General features: G+C 46.5%; 2 protein-coding genes across 2 annotated transcripts; both read left to right on the forward strand.

Moving 5' to 3' along the window:
• Positions 1-2,481: 2,481 nt before the first annotated feature.
• Positions 2,482-18,365, forward strand: LOC117050910 (protein-arginine deiminase type-1-like). The gene is made up of 15 exons (XM_033156857.1): positions 2,482-2,679; positions 3,788-3,860; positions 4,637-4,698; positions 5,223-5,340; positions 6,448-6,573; positions 6,961-7,139; positions 7,331-7,434; positions 9,371-9,494; positions 9,889-9,996; positions 11,970-12,121; positions 14,608-14,752; positions 15,146-15,239; positions 15,452-15,531; positions 17,027-17,152; positions 17,779-18,365. Exons 1-15 carry the CDS (start codon positions 2,482-2,484, stop codon positions 18,010-18,012), a joined length of 1,923 nt encoding a protein of 640 aa, XP_033012748.1. The 3' UTR covers positions 18,013-18,365.
• A 1,892-nt stretch (positions 18,366-20,257) lies between these two features.
• LOC117050911 (F-box only protein 44-like) lies at positions 20,258-25,369 on the forward strand. Its single transcript, XM_033156858.1, has 6 exons — positions 20,258-20,295; positions 21,064-21,333; positions 22,718-22,898; positions 23,572-23,667; positions 24,599-24,713; positions 25,106-25,369. The coding sequence occupies exons 2-6, from the start codon at positions 21,090-21,092 to the stop codon at positions 25,367-25,369; spliced, it is 900 nt and encodes a 299-aa protein (XP_033012749.1). The 5' UTR covers positions 20,258-20,295; positions 21,064-21,089.
• Positions 25,370-26,033: the final 664 nt, after the last annotated feature.

Genomic DNA, 26,033 nt, shown 5'->3' on the forward strand with positions numbered 1-26,033 from the left:
ACCTCTTGAGTAGGTCACATACTTACTGGTACATACTTGCTTTAATAGTTGTAGCTGAGGAATAGTCTTTAGCCCGGGGGGGGGGGAGAGACACATTTATTTATTTGTTTGTTTTAATTTATTTCATGAAATTTTCATGCCACTCAATTGTTTTAAAAAACAAACAAACAAACAAAAAACTCAAAGCGGTTCACAAAAAGATAAAACAAGGAAATCATCAAGAAAAACAGTTTAAAACGTTCAGAAAGTTCACACCAACTTTGTAAGCGACTGGGTAGGCTTGTTCAAACAACAATGTTTTTAGCAGGTGCTGAAAAGATTACAGTAAAGTTGGTATCAATAGGCAGGGAGTTCCAAAGTTTGGGTGACGCTGCGCTAAATGATCAAGCTCTTACAAATGCGAAGCGTACCGCCCAACATTTCTCAAGTGAAAATAGGGACATCCTATCCTACACCGGGAAGCTTCTCCCTTGCAACATATAAGCCACATAAGCAGAATGGGCTACTGGGAGAACAGGATGCTGGGCTAGTTGGGCCCTTTATGGTCTGATCCACAGGGGCGTAGCAAGGGGGGACCTAGGGGGTGGACCGCCCCATTTCAATAATGGAGGGGGTGACAAATTATCAAGGAACAATTACTGCCCTACTAGGGCGGTTCATAAAAAAAATGCCTGCTCCAAAGGTCTTATCTTACTATACTAGAGATTATATGGCTATATATGAAATTTCATGCATATCGGTTAATATCTTGACCCTCCTCCACCAAAATAGCTGTTTACTTGGCTGTTTTCCTATGTCGTGAAGGCTGAAATTTCAGTTCAGTGGAGCACTTACTGTTCCCAACCCTAACCCTGTGGAAAGCCATCTAATTAGACTTTAATTTGATTTGAAGATGTTTTTAGGAGGTAATTTAATTATTGTTTGATTTTATACCAATGTTATGTATCTGATGTTAGCCACCCTGAGCCTGACTTCAGCCGGGATATAAATAAAAGTTTATTATTATTACTACTCGTTATTATTCCTTTGTAAGAAAATATGAAATAACGTAAAACCATTTTTGCAGGGAGGGGGATCAATGGTGGTGGGGGGGGGTGACAAGAAATTTTCCGCACCGGGTACCACCTGACCTTCCTACGCCTCTGCTGATCCAGCAGGTATTTTATTATAAGGAGGAGGAGGTCCAGAGTGCTCTTGTCAACTGACCACTTGCGGGACCTGCTCAGGGGATTCCTGTAATGGGCTCCGGGCTTTTAACTGCTATGTGACCAGCCAGCCCAAACTCCCAGGATGACCTTTATAGGTGTGTGCAGATTAAGAAATCAAAGGCGGTTGTTCCACCTGAATGGAAAACGCTATTAAAATGATTGCTCTTATTTAGGGCCCATAAAGGAGGGTTTCATTTCCCCCCCCCTTCCCCCCTGCATTCCATCCTTCCTTTCTGTGACCAAAGATGACTAGCTCCCGGAGTCATGCTTAATGGGTGTGCTTCTGCGGATCGTAAATCCAACAGAGCCCAACTACAAGGAAAGGAGCGATTAGACGGGTTTATGGCCGGATTTACTGCCTCCCTCGGCTTCCCTTTGAAATTCTGCGTGTTGACAGGTTGATATATTCCTTTACAAGCTGCTGCAAGGCATAGACGGAGCTGGGTGGAGGAAGCACAGAAAGGTGGCAATGCATATGTGGAATGAATATATATATATATATATATATATATATATATATATATACACAGGTGAAACTCATTTCTTCATTTCTTTCAGTAATTCAACTTAAAAGGTGAAACTAATATATGAGATAGACTCATGACATGCAAAGCGAGATATGGCAAGCCTTTATTTGTTATAATTGTGATGATTATGGCGTACAGCTGATGAAAACCCCAAATTAACAATTTCAACTTTGGGGTTCTCATCAGCTGTACGCCATAATAATCACAATTATAACAAGCAAAGGCTTGACATATCTCGCTTTGCATGTCATGAGTCTATCTCATATATTAAACTCCAGTAGCTAATGAAAACAATTGCTTACATAAATGGACTTTTCCATGATATTCTAATTTTTCGAGTTTCACCTGTATATGTGTGTGTGTGTGTGTGTGTGTGTGTGTGTAAGGCTGTCGTCAAGCAGCTCTTATTGAAGCTGTAGCGTTGCATCACAATCCTGGCTTCGGAATGCAGTCAGAATGCAGGGAAAGTTCTAGGGTAGGGGACCCCAAAATGACCAGCAGGATTCCCAGGGGCCAAGAGGCAAGGGGGAATCACGGGTGCGATGGAGGTGTCAATGTCTATCAGACTCTATCAAGTTCAACAGCTTAGTTGAGCTGCTTTAAAACCTCCAAGGAAGGAGAGTCCACAACCTCCAGAGGAAGACCGTTCCAGTGTCAAACAGCTCTTACTGTCAGAAAGTTTTCCAGATTATCAGTGATGATAATGCAATGATAAAACTGAACACCCCCACCCCCACCCCACCCCAATGGTTTGCTCTGGCCCTAGGTCTATACCCAAAGGTGCCACGTCATTTGATGTCCGTGGAACTTCCGGGCTTCGAGTCTACGTCATCTACAACCCCAATGTTGCCACAGCATCTGAAGGTACAAGGTGGCTTCTCGACTCGGACGTGGAAGTGGTCGTGGCTCTAAGCGGACCCAGCAGCGCCGTCAATGACAACAAGGTGAGCGGGGAGCGGCTGGGCTCCTCTGAGAGCCTGGCAACGTTGCGGTGAGCAGCGAAGAGTGTCGCAGCAAGGGAGGTGCGCTGGATCCAGATGGATTTCAAACCCAGTCAGGACGATTGTTGTATGGTGTTTTGAATTACTTTGGTAAAAGAAAAGAAAACCCATTCCGCATTTGTAAGAATTCAGTATTTTTAGTATTTTAACTTTTGGGGTATGTTTTAAACCAGGGGTCAGCAAACTTTTTCATCTGTCCCTCAGACCTTGTGGGGGGCCGAACTATATTTTGAAGGGGGAAAATGAACAAATTCCTTTGCCCCACAAATAACCCAGAGATGCATTTTAAATAAAAGCGCACATTCTACTCATGTAAAAACACACTGATTCCCGGACCGTCCGCGGGCCGGATTTAGAAGGCGATTGGGCCGGATCCGGCCCCCAGGCCTTAGTTTGCCTACTCATGTTTTAAACTATCGTTTTAAATTATTCTGGATAATTTTATTGTTTAAGCTTTTGGCAAACCGCTTGGTGTGTGTCCCCCCCCCCTTACAATCAAGTGGTGTATAAATTTTATGAAATATCTAACTAAATAGAACCTACCTTCTAGGGCTGTTGTAAGAGGCGTTGAAAACAAAGTGCTCGAGGCACCCTTATACCGACAGCCATGCTCATCTTCTGAAAGCCTGTCCTTTTGGATACAAGCCTGGAGGAAACCATGAGACTTATGGGAATAAAAAGATGAGGGGGCCCCTTACTTACTTTTCAGAGTATCCCTGTTATGAGAAAATCAAGATTGAGAGAGTGGTTATTTAGAGGAGAACATCACATGGACAGTGGAGAAATAACAGAGGTCCGCATTAAACGGCGGTACGGAAGAGCCCATGTTGCTGCTATGTGGGACTTGCCATTCTGTGGGCCATTTAAACCTCGCAAGAAAAAACATTAGGTGTCAATGGCATTGCTGGGAATGGCTGCCTGTGGGTTTCCCTTTGGGGGCACCGGGTTGGGCACTGTGGGAACAGGATGCTGAACTAGATCAGAGCTATTGGTCTGATCGAAACTGCAGGGCTCTTATGTTCTTATGAGTGGGTACTGTGTCTTTTTGCAGGTTCGGGTTTCATATTACGGACCAACAGGGGACACCCTCATTGCCAATGCTTGGTTGTACATCACTTGTATGGGTAAGTATTGACCAGTCCTTCCACATTCTCACTCGTATTTGGTATTCAGATCCTTATTCCTTACAGCTCTAGGCTGTTGGTGCAACACACACACACACACACACACACACACACACACATTAGTGCAACACACACACACACATTAGAATTCCTGGATTCCAAGATCCAAGTCTGGGGAAATTACTTTTGGCAAGAAAACCCCAGCAGAGATTTAAAATCACAAAATATGCACCAAAGTACAGCATGGAAATATAGGCTGTTAGACCTGTACACCAGACTCCTGTGGGTTCCAAATTTCCCCTTTCCCCCCAGCATAGAAAAATGCCACACATTTGGTAAGTAAAAATAGTTTACTTACAAACCCTCCAAAGGTCAGGTTCATGTGCTTTTCCATATAGCGTTCAGAAAAAGTTGCACAGGCACGTTACGAGTGGTGCAAGTTCCGAAATTATTGGTATAGTGGCTCATGAGAGCCATATGGTTGAGCTGGAGCAACTAGCCCAAACCTCTTTACATGTTGAACTTCTCAGGTAGACTGGGAGTGAGCAATAGGCTTCATTACCTATTTCCTCCCAAAGTAAGGGGACTTGACCTAGCTTAAGCCTGGCATGGCAGCTTACTCTGTGGTATTAACCCCCTGGGCCGCTTGGGGAGGAAAGATGGGGTATGTAAATTCAATAAATTCAATAAAGTAAAAATATTCACGCACAGTATCAAATATGTAGCCTGAAGTACTAACATGATTATTCCCCCCCGTCCCCCCAATATATTGTCAGCTATCTCTCTGGACGCTGATACTAGCCGAACTGGTAAGGTGGATGGCAAAGCAAACAACAAGGTAAGGATAGCAGCGTTTCCTATGTTTCTGTCAGTCCAGCCTCCTGTTCTCACAGTGGCTGGACAGATGCCCCAATGGGAAACCCGCAAGCAGCGCCTGAGCACAACAGCGGCCCTCTCCCCTCCTGTGGTTTCTAGCTACAGGTGCTCAGAAGCATTGCTGCCTCTGACCGTAAGGACAGAGCAGTCATCCTGGCTAGTATCCATCAATAGCTCTCTTCTCCATGAATTTGTCCAATCCTCTTTTAAAGCCATCCAAGTTGGCGGCCATCACTGCCTCCTGTGGGAGGGAGTTCCACTGTTTAACTACCGTATTTTTCACCCCATAGGGCGCACCGGAACATAGGGTGCACCTCGTTTTTAGAGGAGGAAACAAGAAACAAAATATTTTTCTGGTTTTCCTCCTCTAAAAGCCCTGTGTTTTTTTTGAGGATCAGCTAAAGGTTTTGCAGCTTTTTTTTGCAAAGGGAAAAGCCCTGTTTGTTTGAGGATCAGTGAAATTCATTGTTGCCGTTTTCCCTGCAGACAAAATGGTCTTGGGGTCCCCAAGGAGAAGGAGCGGTTTTGCTGGTCAACTGCGACAGGGACGGCCCCAGCTTTGGAGACATGGACAATGCCTATCCGTACGTCCGATCCCACACAGGTACATGCTGGGGCCAAGCAGCCAGTGCGGTGTAGTGGTTAGAGTGTTGGACTAGGACCTGGGAGAGTCCAGGGTCCAATTCCCCCCACTTGGCCATGAAGCTCACTGGATGTGACCTTGGGCTAGTCACTGCCTCTCAGCCCGGCCTACTTCACAGGGTTGTTGTGGGGATTACATGGGGAGAGGGAGAACCATGTATGCTCCTAGGAGCCAACGGTGGGGTGTAAATGCAATAAAGAAATAAATGCCACTTGAACCCTGGCCTTGCGGCTTGATGGGAATAAGCCGGTGAAACCTGCATCCCTGCCTGCAAAGGCCTACAGCCTATTGTGATGGTCAAGAATGGTTCTAATAATAATAATAATAATAATAATAACAACAACAACAGTAATTATTATTACCTACCCTTCATCCTAGGGTCCCAGGTTATTACAATGATTTAAAATACAATTTTAAAAAAAAACTGCCAAAAATGCACAGGCTCAGCAACTCTTGTCTGTTTGGCAGTAATTCACATTCTATAGCCAAATCCTGAAATTAAAAATAAGGAAAGAGTACAAACCAGTCCTCTGCATCTCTGCAGTGCTCATGGGCATAGTCAAGATTTTTGTTGCGGGGGGCAGGCTTTTTGTTAGGGGCGGCAGAACCTCAGTTTGCTATATATTTTTATAGATTTTTAATTATTGGGGGGCAGCTGTCCCTCCCTGCCCTGCTTGGCTACGCCCATGGCTGCACTCTCCATTTTTCTCTCTTATGGTGACCAGGATATGGGGAGGGCAAGGACCAGGACCATCGGCTCCCGATATCCCCAAATTCCATAGCATCAAATGAAGCTTCGTCTCTGCACCTCTGAAGTCAAGTTTCATATGTGCACCCCTGCAACGAAGCTTCGTACATGCTCCTCTGCAGCAGAGACCTTTGAGGCCATTTCCCAGAGTCAACAGTTCTCAAACATCAACCCCTAGTTTGCACGAACCTTTGGGGTGGGTTGATATGTAACTGGAAAGGCAAACACAGTCAGAACACCCCATCCAAGGAGGCTGGAAGGAGCACCTTGATCGTGACCTATTTTGACACCTAAATCCTTGCCCGTCCTGTTTTTCCAAGACCTGCAAGACCTGTCGCTTCTGATCCTGAACACCCATGGCCCTGCCGGCGTCTTTGACACCCACAAGCTGGTCCTTCAAATCTCCCTGTTCGATGCAGCCAAAGTGAGAGTTTTCCATGCTAGAGGTGAGTCCCCGGGGGGTTCTTTGCTCTAATATCTGCTCTCTGGTCTGGCGGAATCAACAGGGTGATCCTCCAGACAACCTGTTCATTAAGCATCTGTCCTGATTTGCTTGTGCAATGCTTATGCAGAGGTCAGACAATGCGCAGTCTTTATGGTGCATTTGTTCTGCTTTGTTTGCAGAAAACTCATGCGGATGTTAGACGGCACCCAGTCTTCATTGTGCATTAATTCTGATTTGTCTGCAGCCAGGTTATACAACAGCAAACTTCCATCCTGCATTTGTTCCAGTTTGCTTGCAGGGCATTATTTACATGACTTCCCCTGTAAATATTATAAACAAACACAACGAAATATAATAACAGATGTCACGTGGCTTGCTTTCACTGCAGGCGATGTGTCATTCTCCAACTACGAGCATGTGTTGGGGGTGGACAAGCTCTCTTACACCGTGGGACGCACCGATGGCAAAGGGCAGCACACTTTCTACGTGGAGGGCTTGGCCTTCCCAGATGCCAACTTCAAAGGCCTAGTTTCTTTGAACGCGACACTGCTGGAGCACTCAAGTCAGGTACAATCCCAATGAGGATGGTGGAGGACACGGGAGGCCATACTTTCCTGCTGTACCCATGCTTCCAATAAGCATCTGGTTGGCCACTGTGAGAACAGGATGCTGGACGTGATCCCAATGGCCTGACCCTGCAGCCAGACTCTTCTGATGTTCTCTCTCTCCCCCCCCCCCCCAACTCTTACTTTCCACAGAATTCGCCAGCCACACCCGTTTTCACAGACACTGTGGTTTTCCGAGTGGCTCCCTGGATAATGACCCCCAACACATTGAAGCCCTTGGAGATATTTGTCTGCAGGTTAAAAAAACCACCATATTTTTGTGGGTGGTGGTAGGGGTGTGTGTTGTGGGTGGAGCAGTGGGCAGGGCCGGTGCGCCCATTTAGGCGAACTAGGCAATTGCCTAGGGCGCCAAAATGGAGGGGGAGCTAGCCAGGCTTGGGCGGGGGTGCGGGACAGGCTAGCAGCAGCTTCTCCACTGTAGTGGAGAGGTGCTGCTTGCCCCCTACACCACCCCCAGCTCCCGCTAAAGCAGGCTTTGGCGGGGGCGGGGCAGGCGAGCAGAGGCTTCTCTGCTACAGCGGAGAAAACGCTGCTTGCCTCTCCACCCCCCCCCCCACCTCCGGCTAAAGCAGGCTTTGGCAGGGGGGGGGGGCGCCAGAAGATTGGACTTGCCTAGGGTGCCAGAAGCCCTAGCACCGGTCCTGGCAGTGGGTAATGGTGTCATTTAGGATGCTAAAACCAAGCTGATGGTTAATGTTCAGATGAGTATCACTTCCTAGGTTTCCAACCTTTTAATGGATGTTGGAGGTTTCCGAGCAGAGGTTGGATGCCCATCTGCCAGCGATTCTTCACCTGTGATAGCTGCATTGTGGGGGGTTGGACCAGATGACCCTTGGGGTCCCTTCCAACTCTATACTTCTACGAGTCTATATCCCATAGTTTCCTTAGAGTTGTACCTAGTTCTAGTCCTGCTCAGGGTAGAGCTACTGAAGTGACTGAACATGGCAGACATAGGCCCATTCATTTCCTGCTCGGACTAGGACTTGGCTGAAGGCAACCCTTTGCTCCCCAGCTAAACATCTCAGCGCTAGAGGAAACAAGTCCTGGGAAACGTGTGTGTGTGTGTGTGGACCATAAGTACTCAGCTAATTTGAGAATGGTTCACTTCTGCAGTTGAGCCACAATGGCTTCCAAAGTAAGGGAGTCTCAAGGGCTACTAGCCAGGATCCGGCTATGCTCTACCCCCACAATCAGAGGCAGTAATGCGTCTGAATGCCAGTTGCTAGGAATCACAAATGGGAAGAGATGCTGTTGTGCTCATATCCTGCATACAGCAGGATTCTCATTTGGGGCATCTGGTTGCCTGCTGCGAGAACAGGAGGCTGGGCTAGATGGGACAATGGCCGCATCCAGCAGCCTCTTCTCATGCTCTTAACGGTCCTCCAGGGCCGTCTCTACCCGGGGGTACAAGGGGTGCAGGAGGGCACCCGGGTGCTGAATTCTGGGAGGCGCCAGGTGCCCGCCACTGAAGCTGCCTAAGCTCTTAACTGTGATCGGCGGTCAATCGCTGGTTCATTTCCATTCTCTTTTGTGGAAGAGCTGCAGAATCAATGTATCCAGCGGCGCCCCCTAGTGGCGTCTTTCATTTCCGCATGATCGCAAAAATGGAAAAGGGAGCTATCGCTGCCGCTTTCCCCCCATGTTAGCTGTTTTTGCTGTTCAACCTCCTTAAAAGCTGGACAACTTAGACTTGCGCCCCTAAAAACTTTGACCTGGCGCTGGGCAGATATGCTAAAGAAGGCCCCGCTGCGGTCCTCATCTACATACAGGTGAAACTCGAAAAATTTGAATATCGTGGAAAAGTCCATTTATGTAAGCAATTGTTTTCATTAGCTACTGGAGTTTAATATATGAGATAGACTCGTGACATGCAAAGTGAGATATGCCAAGCCTTTGCTTGTTATAATTGTGATGGTTATGGCGTACAGCTGATGAAAACCCCAAAGGTGAAATTGTTAATTTGGGGTTCTCATCAGCTGTATGCCATAATCATCACAATCATAACAAGCAAAGGCTTGACATATCTCGCTTTGCATGTCATGAGTCTATCTCATATATTAGTTTCACCTTTTAAATTGAATTACTGAAAGAAATAAACCTTTCCGCGATATTCTAATTTTTCGAGTTTCAACTGTAGTTTCCCTTCCCTTTGCATGTTTTCCTCCTTTCCAGCATTGAAAGAGGCACCAACCCCAACCAGACATTCCTGGAGGCTGTGAAAGCCCTGGCACAGAAAGCTGGCTGTAAGCTGACCATCTGCCCGGAGATTGAAAATCGGGGCGACCGCTGGATCCAGGTACCCTCCTTGAAGTTGTACATCCCTGAGGCCAGGTGGGGCACCTGCTGCCACCAGGAGGTCTCTGCCTTCCCCATCACTGCCTTCCCCCCAGGTCTCCCAATACACACTCCAGCAGTTAGGGAAGGGTGAATATTTGTTTGCTAATTTGCTGTTTATTGGACCTGTTCATAGGATTTTGTAATTCTTGTATATTATTGTTTTCCTTTTAATATTTTCATTGGCTTTGTTCCCTGATCTGAAGAACGGGCTGCAAACGCTTTAAGTAACTAGTACGGATTAAACCCATTTGGGGAAAGAGGGAAGCGTGTTTTTGCAAACAGATTTTTAAACTGGTCATTCCCAAAGGGATACGGCACCTTACCTCCTGATCCATTTCACTCCCATCTAACAGGATGAGATGGAGTTTGGTTATGTGGAGGCCCCCCACAAGTCCTTCCCCGTCGTCTTTGACTCCCCCAGGAACCGAGGCCTCAAGAAATTCCCTTTCAAAAGCATTTTGGTAAGCCAGGCTTCTTCAGCCCTCAGCATATCACTTCTGTTACTGAAAGCAGATGCTTTCATCAATAGCATTAGAAAAGAAATCTAAATATCATGGCTGTGTTTGCACGAAATGCTAAACTGAAGTTTGTTCAACAAACCATGCTTTGTCTCATGGATGAACAAGGAGCCATGACTTGTTTTCTCCATTTTAAGGTGAATAAAAGTCTACTACAATAGGCTGCTACATATATATATAGCCATTCATTATTCCAGAGAGTATACAAGTCACTATAATTTCTATAAATGCATTGCAAATATCATTATATTTATCCATACACAATCTGCGACTAAAAGCAATCATTTCATATGTTGCAAGAGTTGTCTTAGCTTCTTGATTCCAGGTTTTTCTTGCCTCCTGCCTCTGCTGCTGGAAGAGATTACGGGCTGGGTTGGCCAAACAAACCATGGTTCAGTGAGGCTTCAGACAAAATGGCAAGCCATAGTTCCTAAGCAAAAAGGAAACAATGGCATGCTATTTTGGTTTGCCACCAGAAAACAAACCACAGTTGCGTCTGCTGGGCTGGGTTCATACAAAACACACTTTGGCTAAGCAAACCATGGTTTTGTGTTGCGTACAAACCAGGCCCACGTCTTCCTCGAAAGAGCCCAGGATGGTTATGTTTGTCTCTCCATCCACCCTACTTTCCCCCTATCAATAGCCCTGTGCGGTAGGTTAGATCACTAGAGAGTGATCTAGGCCTGAGGTCACTTGAGGAAGTTTCAAGGCTAAGAGTGGAGTTGAACCCAACTCAGTGTACCACACTGGGTTAACGTAAGAACATATGAAGAGCCCGCCAGTGACTCATTTAGTGCAGCATCCTGTTCTCACAGTGGCCAACCAGATGCCTGTGAGAAACCTACAAGCAGGATTTGGGCACAAGAGCCTTCTCCTTTCCTGTGGTTTCCAGCAATTGGTATTCAGAAGCATTGCTGCCTCCAAATGTAGAGGCAGAGCATAGCCATTGTGACTCATAGTCATGGCTAGCCTTATCTTCTCCCACGACTTTGTCCAATTCTCCTTTAAAGCCAACCAAGTTGATGGCCATCACTGCCTCCTGCGGGAGGGAGTTCCATAGTTTATCCATGTATAGAAGGACTTCCTTTGATGCGTCCTGAACATCCAGCTCCACTGGATGTTCAAGTGGGGCTACATTTGAAGGTGACCTGGAAACTACAACTAATCCAGAATGCGGCAGCTAGACTGGTGACCGGGGGCGGCCGCCAAGACCATATAACACCGGTCCAGAAAGACCTACATTGGCTCCCATTACATTTCCGAGCACAATTCAAAGTCTTGGTGTTGACCTTTAAAGCCCTAAACGGCCTCGACCCAGTATACCTGAAGGAGCGTCTCCACCCAAATCATTCAGCCCAGACACTGAGGTCCAACACCGAGGGCCTTCTGGCGGTTCCCTCACTGCGAGAAGCGAAGCTACAGGGAACCAGGCAGAGGGCCTTCTCGGTAGTGGCGCCCGCCCTGTGGAATGCCCTCCCATCTCATGTCAAAGAGATAAACAACTATATTTTCATGTATTTTTAATCATTGTTGGAAGCCGCCCAGAGTGGCTGGGGAAACCCAGCCAGATGGGCGGGGTACAAATATTAAATTATTATTATTATTATTATTATTATTATTATTATTATTATTATTATTAGTGTTACGAGAGAGGGAGAAACAGTAATGAATTTCTGTGGGTCTACTCTCAGCAGAATTTAGTTGGCTGCAGCTGACTTTATCTGTACACTGCCCCGCTCAAAGCCAAATAATGAAAGCACATCTCTCCAGATTAAGTAAGATTTCTCACCTTCCTCTCTGGAAACAGAGAGCATTTTCGAGACACAGATTAGAAGTTAAAGGCACATCTTGTGCAACACCTTGCCTTCTGTATACTTGCCTATGCTCCTATTTCTCCTTCTTGTGTTTCCTTGGAGGGCCCTGATTTTGGGTACGTGACCCGAGAACCCCGGTACGGACGCGTATCCAGCCTGGATTCATTCGGGAACCTGGACGTCAGTCCCGCTGTGACGGTCAAGGGCAAGGAGTACCCACTGGGCAGGATCCTCATCGGCAGCAGTTTCCCAGGGTAAACCACCAAGCTCAAAATAAAAATAATTGGCAGATACGCAAGAAGCGGAGTGGGTCTTTAGGAAGCCAGCATGGCTGATCCAGTAACTGCAGTTTTGGGAGGAGCAGCTGCCTTGGCAGTGGCCACGATTGGTGTCCACTGGGAGCAGCAGGTTTCACTGGAGCTGGAATTTCGGCTGGCTCCCTGGCTGCAAAAATGATGTCAGCAGCGGCCGTCGCCAATGGTGGAGGAGTAGCAGCTGGGAGCGCTGTTGCTGCGCTTCAGTCAGTCGGTGCTGCTGGGCTCTCCACTGCTACCACAGCTGCAGTGACAGCTGGTGGAGCACTGCTGTCTGCCGTCTTCCGTTAAGAAGAAGACACACGTGCACAGAGGCCATATCTACTTGGAAGAGCAGTACTTGGAAGATCATGCTTTGCCATCAACAGCATAACTCACTTGACTTACCTTAAGCAAAATGTGCTTTCAATCAATGCTACGTTATTCCTACTGGACAAAATGTGCAACAGCAAATAAAGCTTTGAGAATTAAAAAAAAAATAAACAAATAAACAAATAAACAAACAAATAAATAAATAAAAATAATTACAATTATAATTCCCAATCCTTGCTTGTAGAGGTGGGGGGACACTGCATTGCAGGGGAATGGTTTCAAGGCTTGCACGCATTGCCATTCAATTGTTAAATGAAAATAATTGGGGGTGGGGGGAGGGTCATATCTCGGCGGTAGAGAATCTGCTTTGGATGCAGAACGTCCCAGATTCAATCTTCAGCAGCATCTCCAGGTGGGGCTGGAGGAAAGACTCCCTGCCTGAACTTAAACAATGTTTACAGAAATGCATATAGTATGGTTTTTGTGGTTCAGTCGTGTCCGATTCTTCGTGACCCCATGGACCAGAGCACGCCAGGCACGCCTATCTAGTATGGTAATGCACGCGTATAAATGCATCTAATAGTGAAATAAATTACAAAAATTCATTGTGTTAGAAAAAGCATTCCTCCCTGAAACCCTGGAGAGCGGCTGCCGGTCAGGGAGCCATTGGCCCTCCAGATATTTATTGCTTGCATTTACCGGTATATCCCAACTTTTCCTCCCAGGGACTCAAGATGCCGTACATGGTTCTCCCATTCCTACCCTGTGAGGTAGGTTGGGCTGAGAGGCAGGGATTGGCCCAAGGTCACACCCAAGAAGCTTCACGGCACAGTGGGGATTTGAACCCTGGACTCTCCCAGGTCCAAGTCCAACACTCTAACCACTATGCCATTCTGGCTAAACCACAACTTGTACCATCCCTGAGGCTGCCTGAGGCTGATGGGAACTGGAGTCCAATGATATCTGGACCCCCCCCCCACCCATGATCTAAGGTACCAAGGGTGCTCCAGAGAGAGCAATGAGGACATAAATCCAAGTCTTTTCATCAGGGAATGAATCAGAATGTCATTGCCTTGCTGCTGGATACCATTCAGATATTTTTTTCTCCGGGAAACCCTGGTCTAGCAATTGTTTTCAGGGAGGCAAGTACTAGGAGTGGGTTGTCATGAGGCTAACGAAAGCTTTCCTGTGCTGTTCTGTGCTTGGTTAATGAAGGTAAAGGTACCCCTGACCGTTAGGTCCAGTCGTGGATGACTCTGGGGTTGCGCACTCATCTCGCTCTATAGGGTAAGGGAGCCAGCGTTTGTCCGCAGACAGCTTCCGGGTCATGTGGCCAGCATGACTAAACCGCTTCTGGCGAACCAGAGCAGCGCACGGAAACGCCGTTTGCCTTCCCGCCGGAGCGGTACCTGTTTATCTACTTGCACTTTGACGTGCTTTCGAACTGCTAGGTTGGTTAATGAGGAAGCCTTAATGGAGGAGGAGGAGGATCTCATGATATGAAGCCACCTAGAGACCCAAGCACCTCCCAACTCAGGCAGAGGCAGCTGGGAAGATGTTCGCTGGGAAGGCAATGCTGGTTTCTGGTTCTCAATGGGCTCCTCACCATCCAGATACTGCAAAGATGCATCCGGCTACTCATGAGAGCATAGGAAGCTGCCTCTTACTGAGCCATGTCCCTGACTGGCAGCAGCTCTCCAGGGTTTCAGGCAGGGATGCTTTTTCTAACACAATGAATTTTTGTAATTTATTTCACTATTAGATGCATTTATCTGCATGCATTACCATACTAGATAGGCATGCCTAGCGTGCTCTGGTCCATGGGGTCACGAAGAGTCGGGCACGACTGAACAACAAAAACCATACTATATGCATTTCTGTAAACATTATTTGACCAGAGAACAGTGTTGCAAAATTAGAAGAAGTGCGAATTTCAGAAGGTGGCTGTGTTTTGGTTTGGAAAGCTCAAATCATGTGAGAATCAAATGCAAACTGAATATATCCCCCCCCCCAATCAATAGTTCTAATCCCACCTTCTATTTTCTCTCTCTTTCTCTCTCTCCTTCCCTCCATCCCTCCCTTTCTTTTTTTAAAAACCCTGCCTCATCTCTTAGGTCTGGCAACAGGAAAATGGTCAAAATTGTCCGGGATTTCCTCTATGCTCAAAGAGTCCAGCCTCCTATTGAGCTGTATTCCGACTGGCTCACTGTAGGGCATGTGGATGAGTTCCTGACCTTTGTTCCGGCTTCCAACAGGAAGGTATTGATCCTCAGGGAAGTGCTTTGACCGGCTTCCTTTTCCATATTTGATTCTTTATACCTGATTAGCTCTGTGCTGGAAAAGTCACTCTGCCGGCTTCTCTCACGGAGCCCTATCCCTGTCCCCAGTCTCTGTGGGAGGGCTGCAGCTTCCCGAAAAAGCTTTACAGGGGGGGTTAGACAAATTCAAGGAGGGCAAAGCCATCAGTGGCTACTAGTCACAGTGTTTTACCTCTGCTATTGGAGTCGGTATGCCTCTGAACCACAGGAATCACAGGTGAGGAGAGTTGCTGTCTCACTCATGTCCTGTTTGTGGGCTTCCCATAATGGGCACCTTAAATGGAGGACCCAAATTCTGCCCGGCAGTTTAGCTTTCTCATTTCTCTCCCTGCAGGGTTTCCGGTTGCTCTTAGCCAGTCCCGCTGCTTGCCTGAAGCTGTTCAGAGAGAAGCAAAAAGAAGGTTTCGGAAATGCTGCCCTGTTTGAAGGTGAGGACAGAATCAAAGAATGGTGAAGTTGGAAGGGACCCTGAGGATCATCTAGCCCAACCCCCTGCAATGCCGGAATATGCAGCTGCCCCATACAGGATTTGAACCTGCAACACTGCTGTTGTCAGCACCATGTTGTTACTGCTCCCTTCCTGATGGGGGTCACGAAAGCCAGCACGTTTTAAAATTTGTGAAAACCATTTCCCTTGCAGGTCTCGGGAGAGTGGGGCGCATTACTCTGGATGAGCTCCTGGCGGACAGACTTTTGCACCGTGACAGCAAGTATGTGCAGGTAAACCGTTATTAGAGTGCAGGTGGATCTGGACTGTTTTCATCCCACCCTGAATTTGCAGTGCAGTTTCCATTCCACCTCAGTTCACCTTTTGCAAAAAAAACCACAAAAAAACACCTGCATTATTTGTCCCGCTGTCCGCCACGGCACAATTATATAACATCCATAATTAATCACATGATTGTATCGTTGTTATGTTCTTCCAACCCATCATTTTAGTGCAAAAGGAAACACAGTGCAAAGGAGGGGAAGGGGAGCAATCAATTGTGTATCATTTGCAGATGGAAAGCAATGTAAATACCTATTGTGCTAGCTAGATTGATTTCCGTTCCAGAAATGGGACAAATAGGCAAAACCTGGCCATTTCTGTTCCTGTTTATGGTGAAATTGAGCAATTGTGTCTGGGTTGAGCCCCGGCATCTCTCTGAAGTCACACCCTGCGTAAGATCTGCAATACATCTTCCCTGGAAGAGAAACACATTTTGTTTTGTTTCCGTCATCCAATAATCGCCATACCACAACTTCCCCTGGCAGCTGGTTCCTATTGCCCAACTCGCTTAGGCAAATGTCTCTCTCCCTTTCTAGCAATCTCCTTTCCGCATTCCTTGACCTTGCCACCAGCATCTGTTTCTGCATCCAAAGACAGACTTTCTCTTATTTTTCAGCCCCACGTAGGCCTCCTAACACTTCTCAGCAACTTTCACAAATGACAGCTCCCAGAAGCCGTGACTGTTTCAAATGGCATCGTAGTGGCATGAATGTCTGGCACCCATCTGAGCCTTTGGCCTTGCTGGCCGGGGCTGGTAGGTGTTGGGGTCGAAGCACATTTGGAGGGCCATGTCACAGTGACAGACTGGGAGAGACCCGGATTCGAATCCCCCACGCAGCGGTGAAGCTCATGGGGTGGCCTTGGGGGCCAGTCACTGCCTCTGGGCCAGACCTACCTTGCACTGTTGTTGTGAGGATAAAATGGAGAGGAGGGGAAGCATGTGTGCTACCTTGAGCACCCCCCCCATCCCACCCACCTCCTCCACCCCTTTCTGCCTAATGTCTCAACAACCAAAATTGATCTGTAAAAATGTTACATGGAAAAATGTGAGAGACATTGTACACACTTTTGTAAACCAAGAAAATCTCTAAATTGAAAAATAAAAAATAAAAAGTGGGGTAGAAATAATAATAATAATAATAATAATAATAATAATAATAATAATACAGAATAAATCCACCAGTAATACATTATTATTGTGTCAAGAACATGTTGCAAAATATGTACACAATCAAACAATCTGGAGGGGCCTGTGATTTGTTATTTAATCTCTCGGGAATTTGTGGTTGTTTTTTAAATTTTGTTTAAAAAAAACCTGTTACTTGCTATCCTGAGCTTATAAATGCACAGCAGCTTTGCTGCCTTCAGGTGCAATTTTTTCAATATGAAACATAGGAGAGTTTTACAGCCCAAGGGGAATATTTTGCATCTTCTTCTTTCTTCCAGAGTTGCATCGACTGGAACCGCAGCATTCTGAAGCGGGAGCTGGGCCTGAGCGAGCGAGATATCGTGGACATCCCTCAGCTGTTCACTCTGGAAGACTCTACAGCGACCGCCTTGTTTCCAGACATGGTGAGGGGCTTTCCTCCCCCCCTCATTCCTTGGCCATTAGGCAGGGGCATCGAGTGCAACTGAAATCTCTTCTCTGGGAATCGGCTTCCGGAGCAGTAACCCCCAGAGAGCTGCTGCCAGTCCGTGTAAGCAGCACTGAGCTAGATGGGGAAGAGCAGCTGCCTTGCAGGTTCAATTCCCAATGGCATTTCCAGGTAGGGCTGGGAGATGCTGCCTGCACAAAATCCTGGAGAACCACTGCCAGTCAGTGTAGATAATACTGAGCCAAATGGTCTGACTCGGTGAAAGACAGCTCCCTGTGTTCCTTTTCAAACCAGTCTTCTCCTCAGACCCATAGGGACTAGAAACTTATTTTACTTTTAAGCGGAGGCATAACTTAGTGGTGGAGCACCTGCCTTGCCTGCAGAAGGCCCCAGGTTCCATCCCAATGGCATCTCTGGCTAAGACCAGGAGAGACCCTCTGCCTGAAACCTTGGAAAGGCGCTGCTGCCAGTCAGTGTAGTGAACTTTGGGCTGGATGGATGGTTAGACTCAGTAGAAGGCAGCTTTCTACATGCTGAACGTTAGCTAGGGTGGCAGAAAAACCAACCCAGACTGCAGCATTTGGTTGTTTTTGCTCTGCCTAGGTGAACATGCTCGTCTTGGGGAAGCACCTGGGCATCCCCAAACCATTTGGCCCCATCATCCATGGACAGTGCTGCCTGGAAGAGAAAGTCCGCTCCTTGCTGGAACCGCTGGGACTGAACTGTACCTTCATCGATGACTTTTTCTCCTACCACATCTTGTCTGGCGAGATCCACTGTGGCACCAATGTCCTCCGGGAACCCTTCTCCTTCCACTGGTGGAACACAACACCCTGAAATTGGTGGGGGGAGCCTCCGGGCCCCCTCCCCACACACTTATTTCTTCTGTACTTCTGGGCAGCAAAGATGCCTGAAGGTTTTGAAAAAACACCAACTTCTCCAGCATGTTGGACTTTGAAAATGAGAATCGACTTGGGGTCAAAAATCCCACTTAAACATGATGCACTAAACTTACCCAAACCACAAAATTATGGTTTTCTGTGCTTCAGTGAAAGATTGGCAGTGATGGGGTAGGTGGGGAGAATTCTTTGGCAGAACAAGTATTTTAAAGGTTGCATGCAACTGAGACCTACTCAGAGGAGACCCACTGAAAGAAATGGGCATGTTAGTCATGCATTGCAGGGGGTTGGACTAGGACAGTGTTTTTCAACCTTTTTTGGGCAAAGGCACACTTGTTTCATGAAAAAAATCACGAGGCACACCACCATTAGAAAATGTTAAAAAAATTAACTCTGTGCCTATATTGACTATATATAAAGTAATTTTCCCACGGCACACCAGGCAACATCTCGCGGCACACTAGTGTGCCACGGAACAGTGGTTGAAAAACACTGGACTAGGAGACCCTTAGGATCACTTCCAGCTCTATAATTCCATGATTCTTTGTTCATTAGCTCCAGTGAGTCTACTCCTAGTAGGGCTGGCATTGTGTGCACTCTTACTTCGGGGTAAGTCCTACTGGATGCAGCAAGGATTACGTCTGAGTAAACATACACAGGACCACAACAAGATCCCTCCCCTTCCCATGAAGATTTTGCAGAGCGAGGGGTGGCTGTTCTCTGCAAAGCCAATTGTCTTAAAATAAATGCATTTCCAAAGAATTCTAGTGTCGCTGAGCTCATTTCTAAGCTGAAGTCACATCTGATCAGGAATCATACCCTTTGGTCAAACATGACAGAAGTTTAGAAAAAGGAAGTCTTCATTCAGTAGATTTTTTAACAAGAAATATACTTGTGACCTGGAGCGGCCATCGAGACCCCAAAACACAGGTCTTGAAAGACCTACATTGGCTCTCAGTACGTTTCCAAGCACAATTCAAAGTGTTGGTGCTGACCTTTAAAGTCCTAAACAGGCTCAGTCCAGTATACCTGAAGAAGCGTCTCCACTCCCATCGTTCTGCCTGGACACTTAGGTCCAGTGCAGTAGGCCTTCTGGCGGTTCCCTCGCTGCAAGAAGCCAAGTTACGAGGAACCAGGCAGAGGGCCTTCTTGGTAGTGGCACCCGCCCTGTGCTTGGGTTCTCCTGGTCTTGTGACTCCCGCCCTAAATTGCAATGCAAATCCATGGGAGATGGGTGTGTGTGTGTGTGTGTGGTCATCCAGCCTCATGTCCCTGATTAGATGACATCCTAATCTCCATTGTCCTTTTAACAGGATGTTGGGCAACCCTTGAGTATCATTGGTAATTTGTCACAGATGCTAACTCTCCTGAGCCAGGGAAAGTCTTGGAATGAGGTGTGTATGGTCCACACTCGCCACTAACCCTTATCCAGTGCCGGATTTACGTATAAGCTAAACAAGCTATCGTTTAGGGCCCCTCTTTCTTGGGGGGGGGGGAATTAAGGGGGGGGGAACTGGCTATACATTTCCAAAATATAAGATAAAAAACAAATAAAATAAAACCTAAATACAGCAACAGTGTTTTGTCTTGTGTAGGCTCCTATTTGTTATGTGCAAATGGCTTTAGATACCATTTAGGTAGGTCACAATCTACTGGCAGGGTGTTCCTGGTAGATCCTGGTCGATTCCTGGCCCCTCAGTGATGTTCTCCGCCCCCCCCCCCAAAAAAAAACCCAACAACTTTGCCTTCCTAAAAAAAAAAAAGCTCTACAACTTTGGCTTCACCAAAAATCCTCTTTGGTCTATCCAACGACAATGGATAGATCACTGCCAGTTTTTTTATACCTAAATCCGACCCTGCTTGAAATGAGGTGTGTATGGTCCTCCGTGCTCTCCAGTAACCCTTATCCTTTTGCGATGGTTTTGTTTTACTGAACGGAACTTCCGGCCACGCCGCTCTTGGCTTTGCAAAGTTGGGTCCGAGATGCGCGTTGGCACGCTGGAGGGGCGTCATCTTATGCAAATACGCCCCGGCGGGGATTCCACTCCTCGCCCCGCCTCCCGATCCGACGAGAGGGATTGATAGCGGTGGGCGGGTCGTTTCTCCGAATTGAGTGCCTGGACTAGGATCGCTGTCGACTTTCTCCCGCCTGCCTGGAGCGGGGCGGAGATCAGACTTGTTCTCGGAAGCGCCACGTGCTCCTGCGCCCGTTCCAGACCAGGTAAGCCTCGGAGGGGAAGGGGGGGGGCGTGCAGAGAAGCGTACCCAAGAGGGTAGATCTTTCTTAAAAAATAAAATAAAATTACAGATAACATTTGTATTTAAACATAATCAATTTTATGGGATTCCCCGAATCCCTAGGCTTCCCCTGCCCCTCATTGTTTCCCTTCCTCTCTATATATATTCTTACTACATCTAATTATATTTATCGAAGTTTGTTTATATCCACTTTTAATCTTACAAAATTACAAGTCCTGCTAACGTCTCTAAGTGTTTAAGGCATTCTATAAACTTTTTCCATTTCTTAAATTTCTTCTCATCTTGGTGTCTGATCTTCCGGTTCCATTTTGCCATTTCGGCGTAGTCCATCATCTTGATTATCCATTCTTCTTTGGTCGGAGTTTTCTCTTATTTCCACCCCTGGGCAAAAAGCATCCTCGCAGCTGTTGCCCACCCCCAATCATCTCTCCCCCCTCCCCCCTCTCCCCCTTTTCTTCCTAATGTCTCAATAAATGAAAATGATCTTTTAAAAATGTTACTTGAAAAAAGAGACATTGCACATACTTTTGTGAACCAAGAAAATCTTTAATAAAAATACATTTTTTTAAAAAATAGGGGGCCTGACAAGGTATAAAGCAGCTGAACTGAAGTACTTAATGCTACAACATTTTGTTGCAGTACCCTGCTTGTCCCTGCCTATGGCCCACTCACAGATCTAGTATATTTGCCCATTCCCCTTCCTTCCCTCTTTCATGGTTCATCTCTTCAGGCGGCTAAGACCTCATTGAAGGGGAGATGGCAGCGAACATGGAAAATTTGCCCGAACACCTTCTGTTGGATATCTTGTCCCTGGTTCCAGCAAGCGACCTGATTTGCAATTGCCGGCTGGTCTGCTCTCAGTGGCGGGACTTGGTAGACCTGCCGGTTCTGTGGAAGCGCAAGTTCCAGAAAAGGGACAGCGACTCTTCTCCAATGCCATTGGCTTTCTACATTTTCTCCCACCTAGAGAAGAATTTAATCAAGAACCCTGATGGTCAAGGTATGTCTCCATTAATTTGGGAGAATAAAACGCTCCTGGACAGAGATCTGAATCACAAAGCCTTTAGGAACATAGGAAACTGTTGTACACTGAGTCCCAATATTGGTTCATCTAGCACAGTAATGGCTAAACTGGGGGAGGGGGGATATATTGACATATCGTCCCAAACTGGTTTGAAGTTCACATGGGGATAATTTTTTCATAATATTTGAGCCGGTAATATATCTCGAATCACAGTGTGTTTAAGGGCCAGGCGAAATATGGTTTTCAAAATCACGATAACTCACCAGCTAAACACTGCAATGTTATCAGCTGCTAAACCTCACAATATCACCGGCTAAACATTGCAATCTACCACAATATCTGAAATAAGGATGGAACTTTACAGAGGCAATCAGGACAATGTCCTGGCAACTGCCACTACTTAGGGGTCTAAAATGGATAAATGACAATATTATCAATCATCACACACTCAGTTTCATCAGCAGGCAAGCCAAAATGCATCCCAACAGGACTTTGGGCTTTGGGCTTGGCTACCAAATGGTGGTATTCAGGACCATCCAAAATTCAGTGGTGAGTCATAGTAAATACAAATAATCTGGGACTACCAGACTGCCAGCAGGCCTGCTAGGAGACAGAAGAAACAGCAGTGGCAGAAACACCTTGCCATGACCGCATTATGTGTTGGCAGTAGCAGCAACAATCTGCAAGGCCTCGCGGTGGCCTTAAAAACCAGGTAACGCCCAGCCCATCTATCTATCTATCTCTATATATATCTATATCTATATCTATCTACAAACACAAAACACACATTGTACTATATATAAATAATTGCATATTCTAAATAGCCAAGCACCTTGTTTTTTCCAGGTGTGGGAAGCTAGAGGTTGCTGAACTACAACTCCCATCTATCCCAGCAAGCAAAAGAAATGGCCTAACATGATGGAAACTGTAGTTTAGCCAACGCTTCCCTACACCTGTTACTCAAAGGAGACCTGTTGGAATTAATGGACCCAATGTAATAATTTAACTACAGTACGGTCATTTCCGAACTGCCTGTTTTTTGCCCCATCATCCTGATAGTTTGCCCCACATTTAAGGAAACTGCCTATTTATCGAGCCAATTCATTTGTGGGGAGGTCTTATGGCATTGCGTCCGGAAGTCTGATTTTGTAGAGATGTGGGTTTCTTGCACACGATCGCCAAACGAGCCTAAATCTGGGACCCTGAACTTGCCATTATGCAACTGAGTCCCTCTTGGAAACAGGGACAGTCTGAAAGGGGCCTAAGTCCTTCTTGTTTTCTTTCTAACCCATTGGCTGCTTCCATGCACTCAAAGCCTCTCCCTTCATTTTCTGTCTCCCCATCACACACGCTGCGTCAGATGGCCTGGACTCCTGGGAAATCCAGACACCTGCCGAGGGCCACTGGGAAACTGAGGAACTGTCCATAGAAGACTCAAAACGCATCCATGAGATAATCGACCCTTTTGAATTTGGCATTTTTGGGGAGAGAGATGAAGATGCTCCTGTTCAGCTCTACAAATGCTTTGTTGCACGTAACAGGTGAGGAACCTACCATTGTCTGAACTCAAATCCACTTGAAAGATGAGGAAAGGGAGTTTTCATTTGCCCTGGTGCGGGTCGTTGTGCTTCACACTGTATTCTGCATAAGGAGAGCACCCCCCCCCTCAATAAATATAACCCATAAAAATGAAATGGTAAAAAAGAGATGGAGCAATTTGCATCACCAAATCCTATCAAATGAGCTGTTCTTTTTTATTATTATTGTATGGACTAAAAAAGTGTGGGCAGTGGGGAGAGCCACACCCCCGGTTGTTTTCCCTAAAAAGGGTTGCTAGCAGGCCATCATTGCTTACCTCTGCATAGGAGGGTGCAAACCTTCTTTCCAGGGAGCTGGAAGTGGCCCACGATTGCCAGTTGCTGAGCCTCTTAGAACACGTGGTCCAAATGCTGTGGGTTAAAGGTAAAAGACCCCTGGATGGCAAAGTCCAGTCAAAGGCGACTATGGGGTTGCAGCGCTCATCTTGCTTTCAGGCCAAGTGAGCCGGCGTTTGTCCACAGACAGCTTTCTGGGTCATGTGGCCAGCGGGGATTCGAACCGCCGACCCTCCGATCGGCAAACCCACAGTTTAGACCACAGCGCCAGCTGGATCCCCCAATGCTGTGGGGTAGTGAGGGTGATGTGGGGTAATGATGGTGTCCTTTAATGTCTCAGGCCCTGCAGCAAGTCTCAGCTCATCACCTTGAAGGACGAAGGCTATTGGGACGAACTGATGGATGAAGCCAGACCCAGTATTGTGGTGGAGGACTTGTGAGTGCCAAGTGTCCTGTCCCGGCAGGGGCGGAGGGAGGTAGACACCCCAAACGAAGTTCTTGGCATCTGTGAGATCCCAAGGATAGATGTGGTCAGTGAGTTGGATGCAGAGGGGAGGGTCTGCTTGGATCTAGGCTTCAGCCCCAGGGGCAGTTGTCTAGAGGAATGAAGGCGGCCATTGGCCATCACTTCCATGACAACACAGAGAGGGCAGTGGTTCTCAAGGGTTTCAGGAAGGCACATTCCCAGTCTTAGATGGACATGCCAAGGACTGAACAAGAGACCTTCTGTATGCAAAGCAAATGCTCTAACCACTGAGCCCTTTTGTGCATTAGGGATTGCAATTTGTCTCCACTTATTTAGAGTGGCACCCAGTCCCAATTAGTTACCAGCTGTGTTAATCAGGAAGGCACTTGGACCCATCTTTTAGTTTTATTTTGAATGTTAATGAGAACTTACTAATATTGAGACACTTCACTTCCCTGACCAAAGATAACCAGAAATATAAAATGCAGATATCAAGATCCAGTGCTTTTTTCCTTGGGGGACACAGGGGTGCACATACCCCTAAACATTTTGTATATCTATCGGGAGAAGAAACTAAAAAAAAAAATAGTTTCTTCCTTAGCACAGTGAATTGTCAACTGTATAAAATGAGGTACCTGGTAATACATGTTCTTTGTGCTTTTGTCCATTAACTGCATTTATTTTCCCTGATTTGAAGTATAAAGTGGTGATTTTATTGAGTCAAAATGAGAGTACTCCTAAACATTTTTTTAAGAAAAAAAAGCACTGCCAAGATCTCTCTCAATCTCCATGCTATAGTGGCAGAAACAGTGGTGGTTGATGTGCCCAGTTGGATCTCAATTTGTCCTAGGCTCATATAATTTCTCTCTCTTCCTCCCGCCCCCCCCCCAACCAAAAACAGTGTTTCAGTTGGACCTGGTTCATGCTATAAACTGACCGTGAAGTTGTTGTCCGCAGACTCTGAAGTCCTTCAAGAACATCAATATGAAGAACCTGGTGTGACATCGTGGCATCCGGTGAGCTGAGCCTGAATAGAAAATGCAAGCTTTTTAAAATTAGTGGAGGGTGGTCTATGAGGGTGAAAGGGGTCCCAGCAACCTCCGTCTGCTACGACGTGCAGGCCTTCTTGTGTAAATATTTCATAAAAGATATATACCACTGGATTGTGGAAAACCTCAAAGTGTCTTACTGACAAGCAGCTCAGCTGGTTGACTACCTGGGAGCTCCCTCCTCTTGCCTAACATCTGGCAAGAGAAGAATGGGGACTAAACTAGTCTGCCTCTGTCTCTCTTTGGCTCTGGTTCCCCCTACCAGCCACCGCTGTGGGGGGAGAGGTTCCATCCCGGAAGGGGTAGTTTGCAACCTCCCCCAGACCCAGCAGCGCCCTCCCTTTCTCTCTCCTCTCCAGGTTGCACACGCTTTTAACAACTACCCTCAAGGTGTCCGTCATATCCTCTTTGAACACAAAGGGCACAAGGAAGCCAAAAGACTCAAGCGCTATAGGTTCTTCCCAAGTGAAGACAGGGAGCCATCCCGGGGTGAAACGAGGGTGTTGCAAAGTACCATCACACTTGAGCCACCACCAATGACAGAAGTGGATGAGTACGACGAGGTCCACGACTACATCTCCGTCCACGGCTACGGCTACAACTACTTCAACGACTATAAATAGACTAGATTACCCCGATTCACATTCCTTTTTTTTTTTTTTTTGCCAAATCATATTTATTAAAGTTTCCAATACAACAAAATCATATGAAACATTCCAAATTACATTCCAAATTATTTATCCAATTATCAATAAAACAAGAAAGGTTCCAAATCAACCGAATTATTATTTTAAATTTTATTTAAGGCTTCCCATGCTTCAAATTCCATTGGTTTTTTATCTTAACTATTGTCCATTGTTTTCGCATTCCAATATTTTCACAGCCTCTGATATGTTCCAACAGGCAAGATAAATCAAAGCAAACAGTGTCTCTGTGTGGATTTAAGTCCGTATTTCCAACACAGTTCCTTCCCCCTTGTTGAACTGAGTCCAAAAGCCATATATGAGCGATCGCCATCTTCTTTTTTGTATTCCACATATTTTCCCACATTTATTATGCACCCGTCTGCACCCACTTACATCCTTTAGGAGAATTAGCCAGTCGTAATTGAAAAATCATATAGTAAGGGGGGGGGATTGGCCCCTTCTCCCTCCAATGTCGCACTTTTGCAGTCTGGGCGAAATTCCAACTGCGTCATTTCTGGGCAGTCAACCAAATTCTTCCAATTAAAGTCAGCCAGTGTCCAAGGGGTTCGTCTTTTGCCAAAATCACAGATAAAAACGCTCT

Source organism: Lacerta agilis, chromosome 8 (genome assembly GCF_009819535.1).
Source record: "Lacerta agilis isolate rLacAgi1 chromosome 8, rLacAgi1.pri, whole genome shotgun sequence".
NCBI lineage: Eukaryota > Metazoa > Chordata > Lepidosauria > Squamata > Lacertidae > Lacerta > Lacerta agilis.

What these genes read in the sequence shown, in the direction of transcription:
- LOC117050910 (XM_033156857.1), top strand. Translation starts at nt 2,482, where the DNA reads ATGGTTTGCTCTGGCCCTAGGTCTATACCCAAAGGTGCCACGTCATTT. An exon ending in GAGAGTTTTCCATGCTAGAG is followed by an intron (nt 6,574 to 6,960) that starts GTGAGTCCCCGG and finishes CTTTCACTGCAG; the next exon opens with GCGATGTGTCATTCTCCAAC. An exon ending in TTCCGGCTTCCAACAGGAAG is followed by an intron (nt 14,753 to 15,145) that starts GTATTGATCCTC and finishes CTCTCCCTGCAG; the next exon opens with GGTTTCCGGTTGCTCTTAGC.
- LOC117050911 (XM_033156858.1), top strand. Translation starts at nt 21,090, where the DNA reads ATGGCAGCGAACATGGAAAATTTGCCCGAACACCTTCTGTTGGATATC. An exon ending in AGTATTGTGGTGGAGGACTT is followed by an intron (nt 23,668 to 24,598) that starts GTGAGTGCCAAG and finishes AACCAAAAACAG; the next exon opens with TGTTTCAGTTGGACCTGGTT. An exon ending in GTGTGACATCGTGGCATCCG is followed by an intron (nt 24,714 to 25,105) that starts GTGAGCTGAGCC and finishes TCTCCTCTCCAG; the next exon opens with GTTGCACACGCTTTTAACAA.